Source organism: Mobula hypostoma, chromosome 9, assembly GCF_963921235.1.
Source record: "Mobula hypostoma chromosome 9, sMobHyp1.1, whole genome shotgun sequence".
Lineage (NCBI taxonomy): Eukaryota > Metazoa > Chordata > Chondrichthyes > Myliobatiformes > Myliobatidae > Mobula > Mobula hypostoma.
In genome coordinates this window covers 39,122,216-39,148,117 of record NC_086105.1, presented here as the reverse complement: position 1 = coordinate 39,148,117, position 25,902 = coordinate 39,122,216, and the positions used below count along the sequence as shown (strand labels likewise).

The window sequence follows — 25,902 nt, the reverse complement described above, 5'->3', positions numbered from 1 at the left end:
CCGGGGTTGAGTGAAGAGCCAATGAAATGGCATCTGCTGTGGACCTGTTGAGCTTGTAGTCAAATTAACGCAGATTCAAGTTGCTTCTCAGTCAGAAGTTGATATGTTTCATCACCAGTGTCTCAAAAAACTTCACCACAGTGAATGTACTGCAAGGGCTTCTGGATGATAGTCAGTGAGGCAGGTTACCGTGTTCTTCTTCGTCACTGGTATAACTGAAGTCTGTTTGAAGCAGGTGAGTACCTCGGACTGCCGAAGCAAGAGGTTAAAGATATTGTTAAACACTCTAGCCCGTTGAATAGCATTGCTCTTTAGTATTCAATCAGATACCTTGTCTGGGCCAGATGGTTTCCATGGGTTCCCTCCCGTGAAAGTTGCTCTCACGTCGGCCTCAGAGACTGAAATCATGGGTCACCTGGATCTGTGAGAGTTTGTGAAGTTTCCTCGGTGGTCAAGGTGAGCATAGAGGGCATTGACCTCATCTAGGAGCAAAGCCCTGTTGTCACCTCTGTTGCCTGCTTTCCTTTTGTAAGAGGTGATAGTGTTCAAGTCCTCCTATGGCTGTCGAGCATCCTTCAACTTTGGTCCAGAATTACCACGTAGCACATGGGAAGACTCTGATTGATTTTGTGGAACACACTCATCTACGACTGTTTTTATGAAGTCTGTGACCACCATGATGTATTCATTCAGATCCTCTGATGAGTCCTTTAACACAGCCTAGTGCACTGACTCAAAGCAATCCCATAGCCACTGCTGTGCCTTTTGCGATCACATTTTTGTTGTCCTTGCGTATCTCTGAAGCCTTGTCCTTTAGCCTCTGGCTGTATTGCAGGTAGGATAAGGACAGCCAAGTGATCAGATTTCCTGAAATGTGGTCTAGGCATGAAACGGTAGGTATTCTTTATCATGTTTAGCAGTGGTCGAGTGTGTTGGAACCCCTAGTGCTGCAGGTTATATGCTGATGATAACTAGCCAGAGGTTTCTTCAAACAAGCTTGATCTAGGTCCCCGACTAGGATTTGAAATGCTTCAAGGTGGGCTTTATTTGGTAATGGCAGCATTTAATATCTCAAGGACCCGATCAACATCGGCTTTTGGCCAAATGAAAACTGCGGTCAGGATCATGGAGGAGAACCCTCTTGGTAAGTAGAATGTTCTGCACTTAAACATTAGATGTTCCAGATGGGGGAACAAGAGTGCGATAAGTCTCTTGGCAGTGTGGAGGATCAGCGAGATTTTGGGGTCCATGTCCACAGGACACATAAAACTGCTGCGCAGGTTGACAGTGTTGTTAAGAAGGTGTATAGTGTGCTGGCCTTCATCATCTGTGCGATTGAGTTCAAGAGCCGTGAGGTAATGTTACAGCTATATAAGACCTTAGTTAGACCCCACTTGGAGTACTGTATTCAGTTCTGGTCACCTCACTACAGGAAGGATGTGGATGCTATAGAGTGCAGAGGAGTTCTACAAGGATGTTGCCTGGATTGGAGAGCATGCCTTATGAGAATAGGTTGAGTGAACTTGGCCTTTTTTCCTTGGAGCAATGGAGGGTGAGAGATGACCTGATAGAGATGTATAAGATGATGAGAGGCATTGATTGTGTGGATAGCCAGAGGCTTTTTCCCAGGGCTGAAATGGCTAACATGAAGGGGCATAATTTTAAGGTGCTTGGAAGTAGGTACAAGGGGGATGTCAGAAGTAAATTTTTCACACAGGGAGTGGTGGGTGTGTGGAATGCACTACCAGCAAAAGTGGTAGAGGCGGATAAAATAGGGTCTTTTAAGAGACTCATAGATAGGTACATGGAGCTTAGGAAAATAGAGGGCTATGCAGTAGGGAAATTCTAGGCAGCTTCTAGAGTAGGTTATGTAGTCAGCACAACATTGTGGGCCAAAGGGCCTGTAATGTGCTGTAGCTTTTCTATGTTCTGTGTTCTAAGACCACTGCATTTGAGCACCACAAAGAGTTTATCATGAAGCACAGACTCCTATCGTTTGTCTTCTCCAAATTAGTGAACTGGTCCATACTGTGTATGAAAAAGAGTTCAGGTTTTTCCAACATATCCAGCATGTCTGGGGTAAGCCACGTCTCCATGAAACAGAAAACACAGCAATTCCTCATTTCTCTCCGAATCAGCAGTCTTGCCCTTAAGTCCTCAGTCTTGTTCTCTAGCGACTGTACATTTGCTAACAAGATGCTGGAGCGTTTGCAACCATCTACAACAAGTAGATGAAGACAAAATCAATGATCAGTCCTGCTCTTCCATCACCAACTACTTTACAAAGGAAAGTTTACCAAAGTGTGCCCTGACTGGAGAAGTGAAATCCAGTTATAGTTAGATTAGTCTGCTCAGAATTATCAGCCAGGTGACAAAGCGATGACCAGAAGTGCTATCAATCGTAACTCATCCTCCAGAATCTGGTTTCTTTACTCAGTGTGACCTCTGCCAGAGCTGCTTAGCTCCAAGCCTCATCAGAGCCTTGGCCCAAAGCTGAATTCCAGAAGTGATGCCAGAATGACTGGCCTTGACCCTTGGGCAGAATTCAACTAAATATGACATCAAGGAAATTTAAGTCAATGACGATTGGGATTAACTCTGCACTAGCTGGAGTCATGACCAATACAAAAAGAAATAGCAGTGATTGAGGATGGCCAATGATCTCATCCTCAAAGTATTGCTGGAAGAATTCCCAAGGGCACTGTCCCAGGCCTAACCACCTTTAGCTGTATCAACTGTTACCTTCCTGCACAATGTCATGCACCACCCTGACGTGGATGTATATTGCTGTTTATTCATCAATATCTGTTCCCTATAGCAGTACTCCCTATCACCACTAAGATGGCAGTGGTTAAAGAAGAGATCTTAGTGATAAGTGAAGAACAATAAATACTAGTCTTGATATTGAGACTGCTATTCCTCATAGAGTTTAAGAATCACAGAAATTCATGAAACTGTAAAAAAAATTAGGCACATGTTCATGCCAATTTATAAATTGTGAATAAAAGCAAATCACCAGTCTTTGTCTCAATTTATAAAGCGTTGGTCAGATTGCATTCAGAGTATTGTGAGCAGTTTTAGGTCTCCTATCTAAGAAAGAGCTGGACAGTGGTGTAGTGGCATCAGCACCAGACTTTGAGGTGAGTGGTCCCAGTTCGAATCCTGCTGGCTCCTTGTACGCTATCGATCCATGCTGGGTTGAGTGTCGAGTTAACAACTTGGCCTCGTAGAAAACAGACAAAATACTAAAGAAACGACAAGGTTGCTGTCCAAGCTGCGGAGAGGAATAACAATCTAGGAAAGGAGATGCTGATATTGGAGAGGTTCAGAAACAAGGTTCATGAGAATGATCCTTGAGTGAAAATGTTAACGTATGAGGAGCATTTGACATCTCTGAGCCTGTACTTGGAGTTTAGAAGAATGAGGGGTGATCTCATTGAAATCTATCGAATATTGGAAAGCCTGGAGGTGGAGAGGCCGTTTCCTATAATGGGGGAGTCTATGACCTGAAGGCACAGTCTCAGATTACAAGGATATCCTTTAGAACAGAGATGAGAAGGAATTTCTTTAGCCAGAATCTGTGGAATCAAATTGGAATTCATTGCCACAGACAGTTGTGATGGCCAAGTCATTGGGTATATTTAAAGCGGACGGAGGATGATAGGTTCTTGATTAGTACGGCAGGAGATGGCAGGAAAATGGGGTTGAGAGGGATAATAAATTAGCTGATAGAATGGCAGAGCAGATTCGATGGACCAAATAGCCTAATTCTGCTCCTATGTCTTATAGTTTTCTCTTAATTTCCTTGGCTGATGAAATATATCATTCTCAAACCTAAAATTAACATTTAACCTTGCACCTATTACCCTTGATGCAATCAGACAAAAATTTCCTTCATTTCTGTTGTATATCTATAGAACCATCAATGCTCCAAAATCTACATCTGATTAAAACAACTTTTGTGGTACAAGTGTTCTGTCTCTGTAAAAACAGTTTAAGCTTACAATAAGCATTCCTATAAACTTTGGCTTTTTATTTGATTATTTGCAGGCCATTTTTTTTTATCCTTGTCAGTTCTGACAGGATTGCTCAGTTTAAAGTTCAGTTCCTGAGTACAGAACCTATCAGCATTAATTCTTTCCTTTCCTATGTATGAAGTGAGTTAACATCACTGGTATTCACATCAGAACATTAAACGCAAATGTTCCATTTTATTGATTAAACCTGAAGAAGAAAAAAGGATCAGCTTGTTGCCTGAAACCTTTTTATTTCTTTGGCCTTCTACTGAGTGCATTAAGCAAGTCCAAGCTTATAGTGTTGTCTCTTTCTGCGATTCAAGAAATGAGGTATATAAGGGGGACTTGGTTAGCCCTGGAGTAGTCCAGTGCAGGTGCTAATAAGAGCTCTGCAGTTAAAAAAAACATAGATAATATACACTTTCATACTGTATGTGGTCACAGGCAAATAACACAGTCACTCAATCCACAAGTTGCCTTGATTCCTTTTGCTGTGATGCTGCCATCTACTGTTAACCAGTCTTTGCCAAAGGACTTTGGCAATCTTCTTTTGTTTCCTTTGCTGGACTAACTAGTTGCCATCTATCTGTCAATAATAATTTGTTACAGACAGAATTCTTGAAACTGTTCTCAGTTATAACTGCAATCCAACTCAGATTTTATCAGATGCTTTTATGAGAAATTAAACTTGTATCATAAACACTACTTTTCTTGCACCAGTAAAACAAAAGTAAATATTTAACAATTAAATCACTTGATAAATTTTTTTGCTTTTATAACAAAACTTAATCCTTTTTGGAGTTTGGATGTAACAGCAAGAGTCTATTTGAAGAATATTTTTCACCTTCAGATACTGTACATTACATGCTTAGATAATAGAAGTTCCAACTATGAACCACATATGAAATCAATTTACTTGGCTCTCTGGTTTGAATGTTAATGCAAGTGAACACTGTGGGCCTGATCTTTTGCTTTACAATTTCAAAATAATCCACATTTGACATTTTCCACATGTAGCAGCATGTAGCATAACAGACAGGCTGGAATTCCCAGAAATCTGTCCTTTACTCTGGAATTTTTAGGTTAGAAGTTTAAAATTGTATTTTAAGTCTCAAAAACATACCTAACACATGGAAGCTTTGGTTGCAATCATGAAATATAATGTACTGAATTTCATTGAAAATTATATAATGGTGTAGTGAGTTAGTATAACATCTAGTGCAAGTGAATACAGGATATCTTCTCAATTCTACTATTTTCTTCATTTGTTAAAGTAAAGAAAATAGTCTGGAATTTCTCATTGGGTTATCGTGGTATGCAACCTGCCTGTTATATTGTGAGTTGGACTGTAAAACATGGTTTATAGCTGCTGTGAATATAATCATTCGGCTCCTTCATTCTCAGGGTTTTCAAGAGATCTCTACTTTTTTTTTGCAAAGGGTTGACCACATGGTGGACCTTTCTTTTCATCTTTAGGCGCATCAAGGAACTTCTGTATTCCTCAGTAAAATGGAAGGCCAGTGATTTTATTTTGAAACTATGCTGTGCACCCTCTTCTTTCATTCAGAAGATGAAAAGCCAACATTTATTTCTCTTTTCCAATGGCCCACTTACTTGAGTCACTGCTGTCTCCCTCTCAAAGTGTTCTAGGTAAGGGAGTTCCAGAAATGAAGGGATGGGAGCATATCTCCAAGCCACAAAGGCGCGTGACTTGGGAGGAAACTTGCACAATTTGGTTTTCCATGTTACCTGCTGCATTTGTCCTTTCACAGGTATTAGGTTCGTGCCTCTGAAGAAGCCTGATATATAGATTCCTCTGTTTTTTTTTCTATCCAAGTGTGAGGTGTTTAAAGTTGCCTCAGAGTTTTATGAGATAGTACTTAAGTGGGAAGAGAAGGTAAGGTTTCCCATTTCCACAGCTACCTTTTAGAGCTGAAATGGTTTCATTTCATGATAGCCTAGTCCTGGAATAGTCTTACAGCCTGACTTTTTTTCTGCTGCATCTTCAGGCTTCTGAGGTAACCGTGGAAAGAAAACAGTCTGTTAATATCCTCAGACAGTAGCATGATGTGAACAAATTCCTGTCATACCAGGAAAACTGGGTATTAACTTTGTACTATCTAATAATCAGCAGGGAAGTAGATCTAATAGTAGTAATTAGAACAGCAAATCATTGACAGAAGTAGTCTGTAGCCTGTCAAACCTTCCAGCTAAAGCCAAAGGGGACAGCTGTCTGCATTCTAGTGCTAAAAGCCTCCATAGTCTCAACCAGTACATCCGTGACTGAAGCCACTTTTATTATCTGTACCCCTGCGTTGAATGGAGCCTCTAGACGCAAGGTTCCCAACCTGCCGACCATGGACCCGGTGCTTAATGGTATTGGTCCATGGTATAAAAAAGATTGGGAACCCCTGCTCTGGACTGTCTAAATAGACTGTGTTTACTTCCGCCACCTCCAACAGGATCCCACCACTAAGCACATCTTTCCCTGCCCCCTCTCTCTGCATTCCGCAGGGATCGCTCCCTACGCGACTCCCTTGTCCATTCGTCCCCCCCATCCCTCCCCACTGATCTCCCTCCTGGCACTTATCCGTGTAAGCGGAACAAGTGCTACACATGCCCTTACACTTCCTCCCTTACCACCATTCAGGGCCCCAAACAGTCCTTCCAGGTGAGGCAACACTTCACCTGTGAGTTGGCTGGGGTGATATACTGCGTCCGGTGCTCCTGATGTGGCCTTCTATATATTGGCAAGACCCAGCACAGACTGGGAGACCGTTTTGCTGAACACCTACGCTCTGTCCGCCAGAGAAAGCAGGATCTCCCAGTGGCCGCACATTTTAATTCCACATCCCATTCCCATTCTGACATGTCTATCCACCGCCTCCTCTACTGTAAAGATGAAGCCACACTCAGGTTGGAGGAACAACACCTTATATTCCGTCTGGGTAGCCTCCAACCTGATGGCATGAACGTTGACTTCTCTAACTTCCGCTAATGCCCCACCTCCCCCTCGTACCCCATCCGTTATTTATTTATATACAACATTCTTTCTCTCACTCTCCTTTTTCTCCCTCTGTCCCTCTGACTATACCCCTTGCCCATCCTCTGGGTCCCCCCCTCCCACCTTGACTTTCTTCCCGGACCTCCTGTCCCATGATCCTCTTGTATCCCTTTTGCCTATCACCTGTCCAGCTCTTGGCTCCATCCCTCCCCCTCCTGTCTTCTCCTATCATTTTGGATCTTCCCCTCCCCCTCCAACTTTCAAATCCCTTACTCACTCTTCCTTCAGCTAGTCCTGACGTAGGGTCTCGGCCTGAAACGTCGACTGCACCTCTTCCTAGAGATGCTGTCTGGCCTGCAAAAGTTCACCAGCAACTTTTGTGTGTGTTGCTTGAATTTCCAGCATCTGCAGAACTCCTGTTGTTTGTGTTTATTTCCTTGTGGTATTATTGATAATGGGCAGACTGCTCTGTAAGATTCAAAATGCTGCTTAATTCTTCCCTCATATAAGCATAGTCCATCACATTTACATTCAAGGGCATTTTAACCAAGTGCTGTGTGTATCCTGATATTCTGGTGAGCAATGGCTGCCTCATCGTCTACTGAGATGTATTGTTGACAGTGTCTGAAGGGAAAGACTTCACGGATTTCTTTTGCTTCATGTAAGGTACAAAGGAGAGGATATTGAAGGCCATTTGTATGTGTTATTGAGGAAAAGAGTTTATGCCTTTTTAAAGGAGTGAATTGGCATAATAAGATCCAGTTCTATAGATTGTATAGATGCACAATGGAGATTATACTGACTGGTTGCATCATGCCCTGGTATGGAAACTACAAAGCCTTTCAATAGTAAAGCCTACAAAAAGTAGTGGAAACAGCTAAGCCCATCATGGGTAAAGCTCTCCCCACCATCGAGCACATCTACAAGGAGAGCCATTGCAGGAAAGCAGCATTCATTATCAAGGACCTCCACCATACAAGCCATGCTTTCTTCTTGTTGCCACCATCAGGATGGAAGTACAGGAGCTTCAGTTCACATGCCAATAGGTTCAGAAGCACTTTTTATCCTTCAACCATCAGGCTATTGTACCAGAGGGGAAAACTTCACTCGACTTCACTCGCCCCATCACTGAACTGTTGCCACTACCTGTGGACTCACTTTCAAGGACTTTTCAACTCATGTTCTTGATAGTTGGTGCTTTTTTATTATTATTACTTAGTATTTTTTGTTCTCTTTTGAATTTGGACTATTTGTTGCTTTTTTGCACGTTGGTTGTTTATATTTGTTGTGTACGGTTGTTCATTGATTCTATTGTGTTTCTTTGTATTTTCTGTGAATTATTGTTCCTTTCCACACCTTGTGATGTATTGGGTGGCAACCTTGCTGTTTCTTTAGCACTTTTGTCTGTTTTTTATGAGGCTGAGTTGCTAGCTCGACCAGCATGACAGAAGTATTTTCCTCTATTCACCCCAAGGGCAGAAATCTCATTGATTTACACAAAAATTTTGATGGTCAGTCAGAAGGGTAATGTCAGTAATAGAAGAGAATAAGGCTCATCATTCTTTTCTTTGACCTTTCATATTCAACTTTTGCAAAGGGTGACGAAAACTTATTGAAATCTCAAAGTTCCCACAACACAAAAAAAAGACTGCTGGAAGAATGCAGCAAGTTAGGCAGCGTCTATGGATGGAAATGAACAGTCTATGTTTTGGACAGAGACCCTTCCTTCTGACTGGAAAGAAAAAGGGCAGAAGTCAGAATAAAAGAGGGGTAGGGGAGGGGGCTGAGTTTGAGCTGGTGGGTGATAGGTGAAAGGGGGAAGATGAGAAGTTGTCGGTGGGGAGTAGAGGGCAGATATGGGAATGATGTGAGAAGCTGGAAAGTGCTAGGTGGAGAACCAGTGGTGGAATCTGATAGGAGAGGACATTTAACCATGGATTAAAGGGAAGGAAGTTGGGAACCGATGGGAGGAAGGTGTGGATCATGTGCAGGTGAGGGAAAAGAGAAGGGTAAAGAGATCAGAGGGATAAGGGAAAACAAAAGGGAGTGTGGGGGAGACAGATGAGAGTGGTTGCTGGAAATTACAGAAATCTATATTGATGCCGTCATTTTGGAGACTACTGAACAGAAGATGAGATGCTCTTCCTCTAATCTGCATCTAGCCTCAACTTGGTAGTAGGGCAGCTGTAGACAGACATATCAGTGTGACTGTGAGAAGTGGAATTAAAATGTCTGGCTACAGGGAGATCCTGGCTGTGACAGAGGACAGAGTTAGGGTGCTCAACAAAGCAATCCATCAGTCTGCATTGGGTCTCATTAATGTAGAGTGGGCTGCAGTGGGAGCACCAGATCAATCAATGCCACTGATAATTCACATGTGAGTTACTGCCTCACCAGGAAGTAATGTTTAGTACCCCGAATGGTGGTGAGGGAAGAGGTTTGAGGCACATGCCAGGATGTGCCTGGAGAGGCATGGGGGATGGGCAAGAGGACAAGGAGTTACAAAGGTTGCAACCCCCTTGGAAAGTGGAGAGGGGAAGATGTGCCTGTTGGTAGGATCCTTTTCGAGATGTGAAAGTTGTGGAGAATGATGCACTCAGTGTGGAGGATGTGGGGTGGTAGGTGCGGACAAGGGGAACTCTTATTCTTGTTATATTATTGGGGTGATGTGATGAGGAAAGAATTGTGCGAAAAGGAGGAGATGAGAATGAGGCTGCATTGATAGTGGATGTGGTAAAGACAAGAACTGAGACAAGGTAATAACATCCTTGCAATGAATAGGATGGAAGGTGTAGTCATGGTAACTGTGGAGTTCAGTCCCTGCACACTTCCATCCTCCACCAGGAAGAACGTAAGTCTCTCTGCTTCTTTCTTGATAACAGACCTGACAAGTTCACCTCCACAACCACCCTCCCCTGTCTGACAGAACTGGTACTCACCCTTTGGTTTTGGCTCCTCCCACTTCCTCTGATCCAAGGTTGATTCCATGGGCATTCAGATGGGCCTTAGCTATTCTTGCCTTTTTGTTGGCTATGTGGAACAATCCATGTTCCAAACCTGCACTGGTTACACGCCCAAACTCTTTCTCCACTACATTGAAGCAACTTTATCCATCCTGTTGGGTGCAGACTTGCTTTGACTCTATTGTGTTTCTTGGCTTTACTAACTATGCCTGCAAGAAAACAAATCTCATATAGTGACATTGATGATGTACTTTGATAATAAATTTACTTTGACATCTGCATTGGTGCTGATTCCTGCACCCTTGCTTGTCAATTTCATTAATTTTGCCACCAATGTCTACCCCACCCTCAAATTCATTTGATCTATCTCTGACATCTCTCTCCCCCTCTCTCCCCCTCTCTCCCCCTCTCTCCCCCTCTCTCCCCTCTCTCCCCCTCTCTCCCCCTCTCTCCCCCTCTCTCCCCCTCTCTCCCCCTCTCTCCCCCTCTCTCCCCCTCTCTCCCCCTCTCTCCCCCTCTCTCCCCCTCTCTCTCTCTCTATCTCTCTCTATCTCTCCCTATCTCTCTCTCCCTATCTCTCTCTCCCTATCTCTCTCTCTATCTCTCTCCCTATCTCTCTCTCTATCTCTCTCTCTCTCTTTTCCTGATTTCTCTGCCTCCATTTCCAGATAAAGATTAGCTACCGACATCTTTTACAAATCCCACAGTCACACTGACTGCACCTCTTCCCACCCTCTCATTTTCTTGTGTGTTACTCTATTTCAGCAGCTGTAGTCTTTCTTGTGTCTCATAAAATCCTATCCTATGTGACATGGTGCGGGGAAATTGATCTCTCTTTAAAGTGCTAAATTATTCCTTCAGAGACCAATTCCATGTTCCTTCAATTGAGTTATAAATATAGTTAGATTTATGGAGACGTGCCCATTGTGTTGAATCCCATTACACAGAGAAAGAGACAAAAAGAATTAATTTATTAGTAAATTTTATGTACACTAATAAAAAAACCTGCTCATATATGTGAAATGTTTACTTTCTGACTTCAGTACAAACTGTTTCAAACAGAATATAAATCAATGTGACCTATGCTACTTTAAGTACAAACTGTTGTAGTGGAGTTCTGGATGGTCTTCCTATTTGTACTGTACACCTGAAGAGCAAAATGTTTCTTTAACTGTTGAAGAAATTAGTTCTTAGTTTTTGATAGTTTACTCAACTGCTGTAATGATCCATGGCAAGAGCAAGGCTCTTTGGTGAATGGATCATTCACCGCTACTTAGGTAGATATTTACTATCTCTATTTTCTTCTGTTAAGGTTTAGTGTATGATGATTTTTTTTTTACGTGAGAGTCACAAAGGGCATCCAATATAGCAGTTAGTGCAAAGTTCTCCACAGTAGTCTTTCCTTTTACACCAACATTTCAAGAACGGTGATACAGAAATGATGGCAGTGATGTGATTAGTCTGACTGGAAATGTTGAAATGCCAGACTTGGCCATTAGTACCAACAAGACAGTAGATGTTTACCTCCCTGCTTTTCCCTTTCCTCCAATGCTGCATCCCTTTATCTATCCCCATTATGTACTTGAACTTTGAATGACTCTCGAAAGATCTTTGTTTCTTGTTTCATTTAACAGGATCAATAGTTAATTCCAGTTCAGAACAATCTGAAAGTGTTTTTATTTCTGTCTCCACCTGAGTATAGACAGCATTCTCTGCATGAATTTATCAAACACTTGCATTTATGATTTGTAATCTGAGCTAGCTGATTGACAAACAGTGCAATTGCTGTGTTTCTTGGAGAAGGAGGTGGAATTTAGTTCCACCAGTCCATAGGTCTTGCAGTCTTCAGGGGTAGATTATATCACTGCCATCACAGCCATAATTGAAGTCAGCTGGTGATGTAGTGGCATCTGCACCGGACTTTGGGGGCGAGTGGTCCTGGGTTTGAATCTAGCCAACTCCTTGCACTCTTTCCATCTGTGCTAGGTTGAGCACTGTGCTAGCAACTCGGCCTTGTAAAACAGACAAAAGCTAAAGAAATGGTAAGTTGGCTGCCTAATGCGCCAGTGAGGCACAGGAGCAAAATAAAAATAATCACAGCCATAAGGCCTGTGCCAACTAGTAGATCTCACACTATGACTGTTGTTCTGGGGCTTAAGTGCTTCAAAAGGCATAAGGTAGGAGGAAATTGGGGGGGGGTGAGGGATAGGGGAGTGGCATTGCTAATTTGAGATAGTATCACAACTGCAGAAAGGGAGGACAGTGTTGGTGGAAGTCAGAAACATGAAGGGAGCAATCACTCTGTTTTGAAGTATTCTATCGCTCCCCCTCCCCCATTTACCAAAGCAACAGGGACATTGAAGAGTGGATAAGGAGGCAGATTTTGGAAAGTTGCAATAAGAACAGGATTGTTATCAAGGATGACTTTGACTTCCCAGATATTGGCAAGTCCTTAGTGCAAGGTTCAGATGGGACAGAATTTGTTAGGTGTGTCCGGGAAGAATTCCTGACACAGTCTGTGGACAAGCTGACTAGAAGAGAGGCCATACTGGATCTAGTAGTAGGCAATGAATTTGGTCAAGTGTCAGCTCTCTCAGTGTGCGAAGATTTCAGAGTTAGTGACCCTAGCTACCTGATCTTTAGCATAGCCATGGACAAGGATAGGAGCAGAAGATACCGGAAATTTATTTGGGGGAGGACTAATTACAAGGGTATTAGACAGGAACGGGAGCATAAATTGCAAGCAGATACTCTTAAGGAAATGCTCAGTGCAAATGTGAAGGTTGTTTAGGGTTCTGAAATGGTTTCTCTCACTGAGATGGAGAAAAGGTAGTAGGATGAAGGAACCTTGGTTAACAAAAGAAGTAGAACATCTGGTCAAGAGGAAGAAGAAAGCATACTGAGGGTTTTGGAAGCAAGGTTCAGACAGAGCTCTTGAGAGTTATATGGTAGCCAGGAAGATGCTTAAGAAGTGACTTAGAAGATCTAAAAGGGGTCATTATAAGTCCTTGGTGAGTAGGATTAAGCAAAGCCCCAAGGCATTCTGCATGGATGTGAAGAGTGTCCTCTGTAAAAAAGTTTGTACATTCTTCCTGTGAGTGAGTGGGTTTCCTCCAGGTGCTCTGGTTTCCTCCCACAGTCCAAAGATGTACCGGTTAGTAGATTAAGTGGTCATTAGGCTAGGGTCAATAGCTGGCTTGATGGGCAGCATGGCTCTTTGAGCTGGAAGGGCCTGTTCTGCACTGTATCTCTAAATAAATATATTGGCCAATCCACAGAAGACAGAGGATGGTAGTAGGTGGAGCACATTCTGCCTGGAGTTCGGTGTCTAGCGGTGTTTCATATGGACTTGTTCTGAGAGCCCTGCTGTTTGTGTTTGGATGAGGAAATAGAAGGGTGTGTTCATAAATTTTCAGATCCTTTGAAGGTTGGTGGTGTTGTGGATGATGTAGAAGTGTGGGCACGTGGCCAAGTGGTTAAGGCGTTTGACTAGCGATCTGAAGGTCGTGAGTTCGAGCCCCAGCCAAGGCAGCGTGTTGTGTCTTTGAGCAAGGCACTTAATCACACAGTACTCTGCGACGACACTGGTGCCAAGCTGTATGGGTCCTAATGCCCTTCCCTTGGACAACGTCGGTGTTGTGGAGAGGGGAGACTTGCAGCATGGGCAACTGCCAGTGTTCCATATCACCTTGCCCAGGCCCGCACCCTGGAGAGTGAAGACTTTCCAGGAGCAGATCCATGGTCTTACAAGACTAACGGATGGTGTAGAAAGTAGTCATAGGAATATTGACAAGATTCCGAGCTGGCCTAAGAAGTGACAGATGGAGTTCAATCTAGTAAAGTGGAAAGGAATACACTTTGGAAGGTTGAAATTGAAGGCAGAATGCAAGGTTAACATCAAAATTCTTCGCAGTGGGTTCCAAGTCCACAGACCTCTTAAAACTGCTGCACATAAGGTAGTGTGGTGTGTTGATCTTCATTAGCCAGAGCATTGGGTTCAACAGCCAGGAGGTAATGTTTCAACTCAACAAAACTTTGCTTAGACCACACTAGGAGAGTGGTGCTCATTTCTGGTCTTCTCATTATATAAAGGATGTGGAAACTTTAGCGTGGGTGATTTACCAGGACGCTGCCTGGATTAGAGAACATGTCTTATGAGGAAAGGCTGAGCAAGCTAGAGCTTTTCTTTGGAGTGAAAGAGGATGAGGGACAATTCAATAGAGGTATATAAGATTTTGAGAGGCATAGATAGAGTGGACAGCACACACTTCTTTTTCCCCAGTGTGGGTGGCATTTGTTAATACAAGAGGACGTTTTTTTTAAGATGAGTGGAAGAATGCTTAGGGGAGATGCCAGGGGTAGGTTTTTTACACAGCGAGTGCTAAGTGCCTGGAATGCACTTGCCAGGGGTGGTGGTGGAGACTGATACAATAGGGACTTTAGATAGACACATAGATGAAAGATAAATGGGGGTTTATGGACAATGTAGGAGGGAGGGTCAGATTGATCATGAAATAGTGACAGAACATCATTGGACATAGGGCTGTATCGTTCTACATTCTTTGATGCTATCAAGTTAAGCACTGGCAACAAACTGCAGTGCCATTGTGACACTGAGACAGTTGTTGATCTCTTGTAGGCGATATCAGGGAAAACTTAGCAGCAGTCCACAGTGACCTCCAGCATGTTGTCCATTAGGTGTTAACTCTTTTTAGTAAAGAGCTGGAATTTGATGAAATGAAGAACATAGTGGCCTTATAGATGCCAGATGTCTTTAGGCTGACCTGAAGTGAGTCATTTACTACAAATTAATAAGAGCATGAGAAATTGGAGCAGGAGTAGGCCAGCACCATTCAATAAGATCATGGCTGATCTGGCCATGGACTCACCTCCCCCTACCTGCCTTTTCCCCATAACCCTTAATTCTCCTACTATGCAAAAATCTATCCAACCTTGTCTTAAATATTCTTACTAAGGTAGCCTCCACTGCTTCATTGGGCAGAGAATTCAACAGATTAGCCCCTGTCTGGGAAAAAAACATTTCCTCCATCTCTATCCTAAACCTACTCCCCCCCGAATCTTGAGGCTATGTCCCCTAGTTATAGTCTCACCTACCAGTGGAAACAACTTTCCTGCCTCTATCTTATCTATCCCTTGCATAATTGTATGTGTTTCTACCCCACCTCCAATCAGCTTTTGTAGTTAGAATATTATTTGGCTTGAATTTTTGATCAAGTGACTCCACAGTCCCCATTATGTAATTTTCTTAAAGTAAATAATGGAATTTAAATTTCTTCACTGTGCAGTTTGTAATTAAGGGTTTATTGTTTTAAAGTTGTCAAATTTTAAATTGATTACCCCTTTAATTTTTGATAGGAAAGTGGTTAGGAGGCACCTTCTAGATATCAATTTTTTTTAACAGAACTTTGAAAAATATTGCAAGTGGTAAAAGGCACTGGTCATTGGGGTGAGAACAATATAGTGAGTTTAGTTTAGAGAAAGCAAAGATATGGTGTTACAAGTGATAGCATTTTGCTTCATAATGAGCTGCTTTTGCATGTGCAAGTGTATACCTGGTTAGAATAAAAAGTGACTAGAATTTCATCCCTGCTAAATGGTGCTAAGAAATGGCAACATAGAATTTATTGTCAGTCAGATTTTATTGTCATTGACATATTGTCATGAAAATTGTTTTTTTTTGTGGCAGCAGTACTGTGCAAGACATAAAAAATACTTTCAGTTACACTAAAAATATATATAGTGCAAAAGAGTAATAGCAAGGTAGTGTTCATGGATTGATGGACTGTTCAGAAATATGTTGGAGGAGGAGAAGTTGTTCCTAAAATGCTAAGAGTGGAACCCCTTCGCTTTCAGATAACATAGTTTACTCTGTCTCTGAAATTCTGTTTTATTTAAATCTATGTACTCCTGCCACTTCGCAGGGATTAATTTCTGGATAATTCTCTTTAAACAACAAAAAATGCTGTTTGAATGTTTTTCTTTAATTAAGTTAAGCAAAAATTCATCTTGAGATGAAGTAGCAGTTCTTTAAATTTGTGGTGTGAAGTGAATAATTAAATTGCTCACATCAAGTTTAATTTTAAAGTTATTATTCTCCTGAATTGAATTTTTAAGATGTATCTGTCAAACAAGATGCATTCAGGAGCTGCCTGGTTAATTAGCTGAACACATTCTGAGCAAACATTGATGAAGCTTTAACAAAAATGATCCATGTTTAACATTAAAATGCAGAACAAAATGCTTTCAAAGCTACTTTCAAAGAAGCTCATCTTTTTAATGCTCAAACAGTGTGAGATCTGTTGAAAAGATCTGAGCCCTGTTAATCTGTTAACTATCGTTTCTGAATGCCAAGGACTGGGGGAGGGGAATTGCAGTTCCTTTATCAACAGTGCAAGGTGCCTCTTCTGCACAATTTTTAGGAATTTCTAAGTTATGTTTCTTATATTGACAAAATGAAGTTGTACTTCATGACACCCATCAATTTTACATCCCACTGACAATCTACTCTTTACACGGAATGACAAATGCTTTCTTGCAGACTTCAAATCAGACCAATCATGTCATATCAAGGACCCTGGCAAAATGTGTGATAGATGTATGTTAGCTGAATATCCCTTTCGGTCCTGGTGAATGGTCTTGGCCCAAAACATTGATTGTTTATTTCCCTCCATAGATGCTGCCTGACTTGCTGAGTTCTTCCATCATGTTGTATGTGTTGCTCAAGATTTCTGCCATCTGCAGAATCTCTTGTGTTTATGATTAAGTTGTAAATTCATCATTCCTTCAAGTTCTGGTAAAATATTATTTTTACTACCTGAATATTTTGAATTCCACTATTATAACAAATGTGCTTTAGTGCTATGAAAAGTTTAGTTTTGATGTGAAAATATTGGTAATAAAATAGTACCAGTACAAGTCCAAAAATGCCAGTTTTGTTTTTTTTATCAGTGCATAGAGCAAACTTGAGCTTAGAGATAACTAAGTGGACAAAATACTGACATAGCCAAATTCTTAATTTGATGGTGTTTAGCTAACAAACAGCAGGTAGCTGGGATCTTGCTATAACATTTGATTGAATACTAGTGGCCTGGCATCCAGTACCACTGCATCTGTCATCTAACCCCAAAGAACAGATTTATGTGCATGACATAAATTGGACAGATACATGGATGGGAGGTGTATGGAGGGATATGGTCCAGGTGCAGGTCAGTGGGACTAGACAGAAAATGGTTCGGCACAGCCAAGAAGGGCCAAAAGGCCTGTTTCTGTGCTGTAGTTTATCTGTGGTTTCTATGGACATAAAATTGAGAAGTATCAAAATGTGTCAAGTATTCTGGCAGCATAGGAGGCAAAGATAAAAATCGTACTAATCTGGGTTATGCACTGTTTGAAAGAAAGAAATACTCCTGCAACATACATCAAAGTTGCTGGTGAACGCAGCAGGCCAAGCAGCATCTATAGGAAGAGGCGCAGTCGACGTTTCAGGCCGAGACCCTTCGTCAGTCCTGACGAAGGGTCTCGGCCTGAAACGTCGACTGCGCCTCTTCCTATAGATGCTGCTTGGCCTGCTGCGTTCACCAGCAACTTTGATGTATGTTGCTTGAATTTCCAGCATCTGCAGAATTCCTGTTGTTTGCGTTTAAATACTCCTGCAACCTTTTTTTTTAACACAGAAGGAGCCATCTCTCAGAGAAAGGAGGAGGGTGCAAGGATTGTTGATCTGGTTACAAAGTACCATCAAAGAACAGAATTTTTATAGTCATTTCTTCTCCTTTCATTTCAGTTTTAGTCTGTCCTTTCATGTTGTGAGTACTTGTGAGCATGAAATGTGAGGTGAATTTGGGGGTCAATCATACCTTAAGCTGATTTGTCAGATTTGCTTTCTGCTTGTCACACATAATGCAATCAGTTTTGTTTTGTTAGACATTATTTTAGCTTTTTGTTCCAGAAGACTTGCCCAGTTAAATTGAGTCAAAGGAAAAAAAGTTAAATGGTATTTGGTAATGGGGGCGGGGGAGGTAAGGGGAAAAGAAAGTGTAAATGAAGATAATAAGAGTACAGATGCAGGTGGATGTGAGAGGATGAGTGAAGGAGTGATGGTTGATTAAGATACCAAGAAGGGTTAGGCTCTGAGAAAGTAAACACAAGAATTGATGGGTAGTGATGAAATCCAGGTGTTGTAATTTTTGTGAATATAACAGGTCAATCAAAGAAAAATTCAGTGTTTAAACAAGCAAGACAAATTTATAGAGATTAAGGCAAGTGATGCATTAAGATTTGTACTAACATCTTATATTGTTAAAGTTGCTGACATGAAGCACATAGTAAATTGACACTAATCCATAATAATTCCAATGTGACATGACAAAATTATAATGCAATGGCTGGATAATTGATGGTAGAATGGAAATTCTTAAAATATCTAACCTTGATTGTCACTTCCAAGATGTTCAATTTTTCAGCAACACCATGATGGAGTTGTTATAAATCAGATATACTGAATCATCAAGCAATACACTTATGAATCGAAGCTCAGCCTGGACTTCCAGTGACTCATCTACCACTGAAGTTGCATTAAAAATAATTTACTGGCCAGTATGAAGGATTTACATCCCAAAGGCATAAATGCTCTTTAAGGTTAGATGACTGATGCAATGTCACTGGATGCCAGTCAGGCCACTGTGTTTTCCAAATCCCAGTGAACCAATGAAATACAGCATTGTAGCAGAACAAAATACTCAGGCTAAAAATTATAAAACACATTTATTAAGTGGTCATGCAGAAATACAAAGGAACGAGCAGATGTTTTGAAATACGTAGCAATACATTGCTTTATTTTCTTTCATTTGAAGACATTTTTCCTTTTACTAATGTAGGAAAATAATTCAACTTCTTTCTTTGTATGCAAAACCAGTGCAACAACTTGTGATTAAACTTTATTTTGTTTTTTTTCAGGGTGTGGATAACACAGCATTTTATGCTCATTAACTTTCTGAGAAGGTGATCATCTGACTTTTTCTCAAGCCAATGTGTATTAAATAAATTGGCTTTAGAGCTCACCATTAAGATTGGAGCTTCTTAAAAATAATACTTGGATTCTCTTTCTTGAAGGATTTGAGGCACTAGTTAAAGATTTTTTATCCTCATGTTATCAAGTTTATAGCAATGCATTTTGCCCTTGTTGGATTATAAACTTGGTATTTCTGGATGTTCATTTCAGTACCCTAACCATATTACATAAATTATGCATCTCAAGTCCCAGATTAGGCAGTATCTCAGCACAGAATTGTTAATGAAGAATCAGAATAGAGTATCAAAGAAAAAAATAAAGAATCACTTATGCCTAATGGCAGAGGATTGTTAATATCCTAGATTAATTGATTATAGTATACCAAGGGATGGTTTTCTAAAAAGCTGAAAAATGTTGTGGAAGTCAAGGTTCACCACATTAACAAAGCTTTGTGCTGTTCACTTGATGTGTCATTTCTTCCAGGTAACTGAAGAGACTGATTATCCAACCTCTTGCCGCTTATTGGAGAGATTATTATTGCAAAGATCTCCATCGTGCTATTCCTGAAAATTGAGTCTATTGTTTTACATGGAATGAAAGTGAAATTAACAGGACTGTAGATCTTACTTTAGTAATGCTCTTTTTTTTTGTATTTGGGATCAGAAATAGTGAGATACAAATGCATTGTTACAATGCTTCTGTCCAGTATCACAATGGTATTTATTGCATCATTTGTCTCCCAATATCCATCATGCTGGAATTGCTGACTTCCTCTCGTGATTGTATTGAACAGCTACCAGCTTGTCGAGGATTTCCATTCATTTGTAGCCCACTGATCTGTTAGTTATGTTAAGAAAGAGAATGTGATTACATCATCCTTAATGAATATTTTGTTAAAATAATCATTCTGATTTTTTTTTCCATTTTGTGCTCATTCAGTATTTTTATGGTCTTCATCTTCTTTGTAGCATTCTCTGACTGGGAAATGTTTCCACTGTTTTGTGTAGTCTTTGGATGAATCTCTCATTGACCATCAGTTGTTTATTTAATGCCTCTGAATTTCTTTGATCCAAAATCTTAATGCAATTTTATCAGAGATTGGCAAAATCCTTGGGAAAAAAAAACAGTAAATGAATTGGCTATTTGTTGTTTGCTCAGGAATTTCCATCCATTTCTGATTAAAATGTTTCAACAGAATCTAAACACTTGGAACCAGATTATATCCATATTTTCCTGTATTCATCATGAGCTGTGTCTCCTCTCCCCTCAGGAAATTTACAGAAAAAAAAACAATTTTTTTTCTGATCTCTTATGTATCATGTTTTTTTTGCCTGGGTTTATTGATGTCCATTGAGTCAAATTTTGCTTCCATTTCACTGGATTTCTCATAAATTGGACGGGGCAAATTACTGTTAAGCAAGCATACAAAAGGACAAGAACCTCCACAGGGCATTAGGATTTGTGTGAACAAAATAAGCAATTTTGTCTATTCTTAACCGATCAACAGAAAGGTTGGTATTTGGAATGTGTTGCCAGAGGAGGTACAGAATCAGATATAACTATGATGATAAGTCATTTAGACAGGCACTTTAATTGGCAAGCCATAGAAGCAAATGATCCTAATGCAGGCAAATGGGATTAGTGTTGATGAATGGTCAATATAACTGTGGTGGGGGAAACTGGTCAGTTCCTGTACTGTATTCTGAATGGTTTTATGAATTCTTCAAATTAGTAATGGGCTTGGAGTCTGAAATAAGAAAGCAAGTTAAGATAATGAATTCAAAGTCAACACAGATATTGAGATTAAAGAGTGGAAAGGGAAGAGTAGATATACTAAAAGAGTTGAAAGGCACATTAAGAAAGAAAAATCACATTTAGTTGCATTTTAGCCCTTTTAAAAAAAAAATCTGCATATAATTTAAACCTGAAGGAATGAGAGTCAACATTTGCCAAAGTTAATTTTCTATCAGAGAGACTGCTTAGCTCTCAAGGAGGTACTTAGACTGGAATGGTTTGAATTATCAACTTGTACACAGAGTTTTCCAGCCTTTAGAATTCATGAAATGATGCTTCAATTGTGCAGGTTGTTATGGTTTATGTGCATGAAACAAATCCATTCCATTGGTGAGGAATTTCAAACATGGTTGTAAGTTAATTAGAATTCATGCACTTGAGTTTCTTGTTTCTTTTAAGCACAAATACTGCCAAGCCATTCCAGTTACTAACAGGTTTTGCATTGCATTTTTCAGAGCCTGGTAATATTGTCCTGGTAATATTATCTGGAATCAACACTAGGGAAAATACGACACATTGCAGAAGAGATTTGTTTGATTTATTTGGGGGGGGGGCAGTTTGATGGAATGTGCATATTTTCTGGGCATGAGATTTTGTCATTGACCATTCCCCATTCTTCTGGGGATCTTATATTAAAAGCTGTAGAACACTTGGCTTTTGGAAGAGTCAATTTAATTATTTGGTCTATATAATTTTCCAAGTTCTTTATGATATATCAGCACTATTTCCATATTTTGTTCTCTATACCTAAACTACCACCAGCTATTCATGCATACAAATATTTCCAGATGGTCTGTGCTGAAGTACTGCACCTTATCTATCAAAGTCTGAACTTACTTCTAAAGAGTTAGAACTTGATTCATCTGAAAACTACTGCTGAATTGAATTTACTTCTTCGTTACTGAAAAGAAGGAAAATGAGAAGTCAATACAGGAATATCACTTGGTATGATCAGCACCCAACACTGATACTATAATAAATAAAAGAAAAGATCTAACACACTGTAAATAGTTGTGGGTGAAGGTCTATACGACATCTCTTCGCTGTTTTAACTTGGGTTTTAAATCAAGGCCACAATAATATTTTGGATAAATATTTGTGCAGTAATTTTCCAAATCACATTTTGCTCAACTAAATTTACAGATGTTGTGTTTGGCTTGTATAAAAATTTTGAATATTATTTTTAAATTTTGCTTATCAATCTTTATCAGTTTAAAAAATCACAGGTTACTTCATTTAGAAATCATGGATGTATTTTCTGTGATGAGGTTTATTTATGCTTTCATATCAACATTTAACATTGGAACTGCCCATTCAAGCAACATGATCTCAATGAACTGTCGCCTTTGTCAAAATAGCTTTTTAATGTCATATTTGGTTCTGAGTTGATAAAAACTGAATGTTTGACATGACTGGTCAGATTCATGATCAAAATGTATTACTGGGAAATCAGAGGATGAATGAGTTGGACCTTGGTCTGATCTCATGGAGCAAAAATACAAGCCCAATGGTCCTATAGAGTGACTTTGAATGAGATTATACGCAATCCTCTATATGGGAATCATCCAGTTGCTTTCCTGCCTGATCTCCAAATCTTTCAATTCCCTTAGAGTTCAAAACCTATCAAATTTATCCACGAATATGCTGAGAAGCTAAAGCCCTATGTGGTAAGGAATTCCAAACACTCACCATCCTGTAAGGTTAAAGAAAATTTCTGTAATCTCACCCATCCATCCTGTCAACTCCTCTTCGAATTTCAATTATTTCCATAAGATTATCCTTCTTTCTTCAAAACTCCAGAGGCTACTGGCCAATTCCTTGATCTCAGCTGGAGGGACAATCCTCTTATCCTCAGACTGGATGTCTGAATCTTTAGTTATGCTGCTTCCAAGGCAAATACATCTTTTCTTGAGAATGGAGCCCTTAGGAATACTACCCAGTATCCCAATATGGTCTCATCAATCCTGTGGAATTATATGACGTCCTACACCAAAAATTCTGTCTTTTGGGGCACAACATTTTTTATGCACTACCTTAGTAGTTCAAAATGCTTTGAATGAAAGGATGCAGAAGTGGCAGATAGAGTTCAACCCAGAGAAGTGTGAAGTGTGGAGTGAGAAGTGTGGAGGAGCAGAGGGATCTGGGGGTACATGTCCATAGATCCCTGAAAGTTGCCTCACAGGTAGATAGATTAGTTAAGAAAGCTTATGGGGTGTTAGCTTTCATAAGTTGAAGGATAGCGTTTAAGAGTCGCGGGGTAATGATGCAGCTCTATAAAACTCTGGTTAGGCCACACTTGGAGTACTGTGTCCATGTCTGGTTGCCTCACTATAGGGAGGATGTGGAATCATTGGAAAGGGTACAGAGGAGATTTACCAGGATGCTGCCTGGTTTAGAGAGTATGCATTATGATCAGAGATTAAGGGAGCTAGGGCTTTACTGTTTCGAGAGAAGGAGGATGAGAGGAGACATGATAGAGGTATACAAGATATTAAGAGGAATAGATAGAGTGGACAGCCAGAGCCTCTTCCCCAGGGCACCACTGCTCAATACAAGAGGACATGGCTTTAAGGTAAGGGGTGGGAAGTTCAAGGGGGATATTAGAGGAAGGTTTTCTACTCAGAAAGTGGTTGGTGCGTGGAATGCACTGCCTGAGTCAGTGGTGAAGGCAGATACACTAGTGAAATTTAAGACACTACTAGACAGGTATATGGAGGAATTTAAGGTTGGGGGTTATATGGGAGGCAGGGTTTAAGGGTCGGCACAACATTGTGGGCTGAAGGGCCTGTACTGTGCTGTACTGTTCTATGTTCACATTCACATTTAGTTAAATACTCACTTAGCCCCTCCCTTTTTAAGGAGCTGGTCCAGGGTACAGTATGTTGAATATATTTTTATTTACCTATTTTTTGAACTTTCTAACTAACTTGCATTTACATTATTTCAGTCTCATAGATGATCTCACCAAGAATCTTGCACAACTTAGACTGTGAAAAATTGTGCTCTGTCATCTATCTGCATATCAACTGTGGAACATCTTCCACGCATGTGATATTCTAACCTGGAGGCTACAGGGTGCACAGTAATGTAACATCATTCTGTTCATGAAACAGTATGCACCTCAAAGGAGGATCAGCTGTTCTCTAGAGCATGAAGGTTTACGTCAGCTTATATTAGCTGGTCTCATCCAACCTGAACCAATGTCAGGGAGTCTGGGTAATTACAATATCATTTATTTGACTGGTCGCCATCATTTTGTCTTAGAGGAAGGCAGATATTCCACCTTTCACAAAAATGTAACATTGGGAGAGAATGTTTGTAATTCAGGTTACGTGTTTGGAAGCACAGTTGACTTGGCTTGGTCATGAAATAGCCATGGGAGTTACAGGTATTGAAGCTGCAACCTAATGTTTCTTTTTCTGTCTCTGTGTTGTGCTTTGTTTACAGAGGGGATGAACTGCATGAACAAAGATCATGGATGTGCACATATCTGTCGAGAGACACCAAAGGGTGGGGTGGCTTGTGAATGCAGGCCTGGTTTTGAGCTCGCCAAAAACCAAAGGGACTGCACATGTAGGTAGAGACTTCATCTTTTCTTTGAAGACATACATAAGTTGCTGGATTTTCATAGCTTTTCTGCTCTATGCACAAAATCCTATTTTGTATTCCAGTACTTCTCGCCAACTATATCCCAGAATTTCACCTCAATGCATGTCTTGCACACAAAAGCCTAGGTATTGAATAATTATTATATAAGATAAATTGTTTCAGTTATTGGTTCCTTCACCCCAAAACAAAATCTTCCAAGATAGCATTTGGATGTAGTAAAATTGGAAATTTATTTTTTGCCAAACCATACTGAATAACTTCATCAAGAAATATACCAAAGTCTTGGCTTACGAGAGGGCTCTCAGGATGTTACTGGATGAGACCATGGGAGAGGTTCTTCTGAGAGAGCAATCATGCAGGGCTGGAAAAGATGACACAATTTCCCTTAGAACAGAGGAGCATTTCAAAACAGAGCCAAAATGCTCCCAAGCCATCTCTACCAATCCACAGCTGATCCTCTATTTCAGATATAAAAGAGGTTGAAGTGGTAAGCTCCTCTTTACAAAGAGTGGTAGGTATGTGGACTGCTGCCATAGGATAAGTGCTGGAAGTAGATATGACAGTAATATTGAAGAAGCATTTAGACAGGCAAATAAATAGGCAGAAAATGGAGAGATATAGACCATGAGTTGGGAGATGGGATTAGTTAAAATTAGCATCATCGGTACAAACATTATAAGATGAATGGCTTGTTACTGTGCTGTACTGTTCTATATTCTAAAATCAAAACAGCGCAATGAGCAGAATAAATTTTTTTGAGTCTATACCTGCAATGAGAATGGTATGAATGATGGTGAACCAAAGTGCAGAGTTAGGTCTAGAATTAACTCAGACTCAAAATAAACAAAATGACACAAATGAATTCCAAAAGTGAAAACACAAATAGTCGTACTAGAAATTGAACTCCTATGATTGAGCACTGAGTGCTCAGCATGAGCATTTTAAGTACAGACTTTCCATGGAGGAATGTCGTAGGCAATAACTGGCATTCTGAGTCTTACAGGCACAGTGGCAACTACCCATTCTCTGGGGAATTGGAGTGCTGAAACTTGAATGACTGCAGCTGTTCAGTGGGGACCATGACAATATCATTTATGCATAGGCTTGTAGCATAAATTAATGGGTGTTAATTTTCAAAGCCTTACCATCAAATATTTCGTTTACAGCCAGACGCAATGGAAAAAATCTCATCAATTTTACAACTTAACTCTTCAGACAGATTGGCTACAAAATTCACAGGGACAATAATTAAATAGTTGGGCTGTTCATCTCTTCACCTGACCCTCTGTATTTCCTGTTATGTTCAGGGAGTTTTTTCAAGCTGGACATTGGGTCACAGTAGTATTACAAGTGCACAGACATAAATATTAGAAGATAAATAGAAAAAATAAAAAAATAAGTAACTACAAACAGTCTAACAGGAGGGTGGAGGGTCATCACTTCCTTGGCTACAGGTTGACTCATTTTAGAGCCATGGCCAAGGGT

General features: G+C 40.4%; 1 protein-coding gene across 2 annotated transcripts in view; it reads left to right on the top strand.

Annotated features, from left to right (window-relative positions):
* scube1 (signal peptide, CUB domain, EGF-like 1) overlaps positions 1–25,902 on the top strand; it is a 273,608-nt gene that overhangs the window by 127,049 nt on the left and 120,657 nt on the right. For both annotated transcript variants that reach the window (XM_063058118.1, XM_063058117.1), the window contains exon 5: positions 24,256–24,381. In XM_063058118.1, coding sequence (XP_062914188.1) covers positions 24,256–24,381 — 126 coding nt within the window. The remainder of the gene's footprint in view (positions 1–24,255; positions 24,382–25,902) is intronic.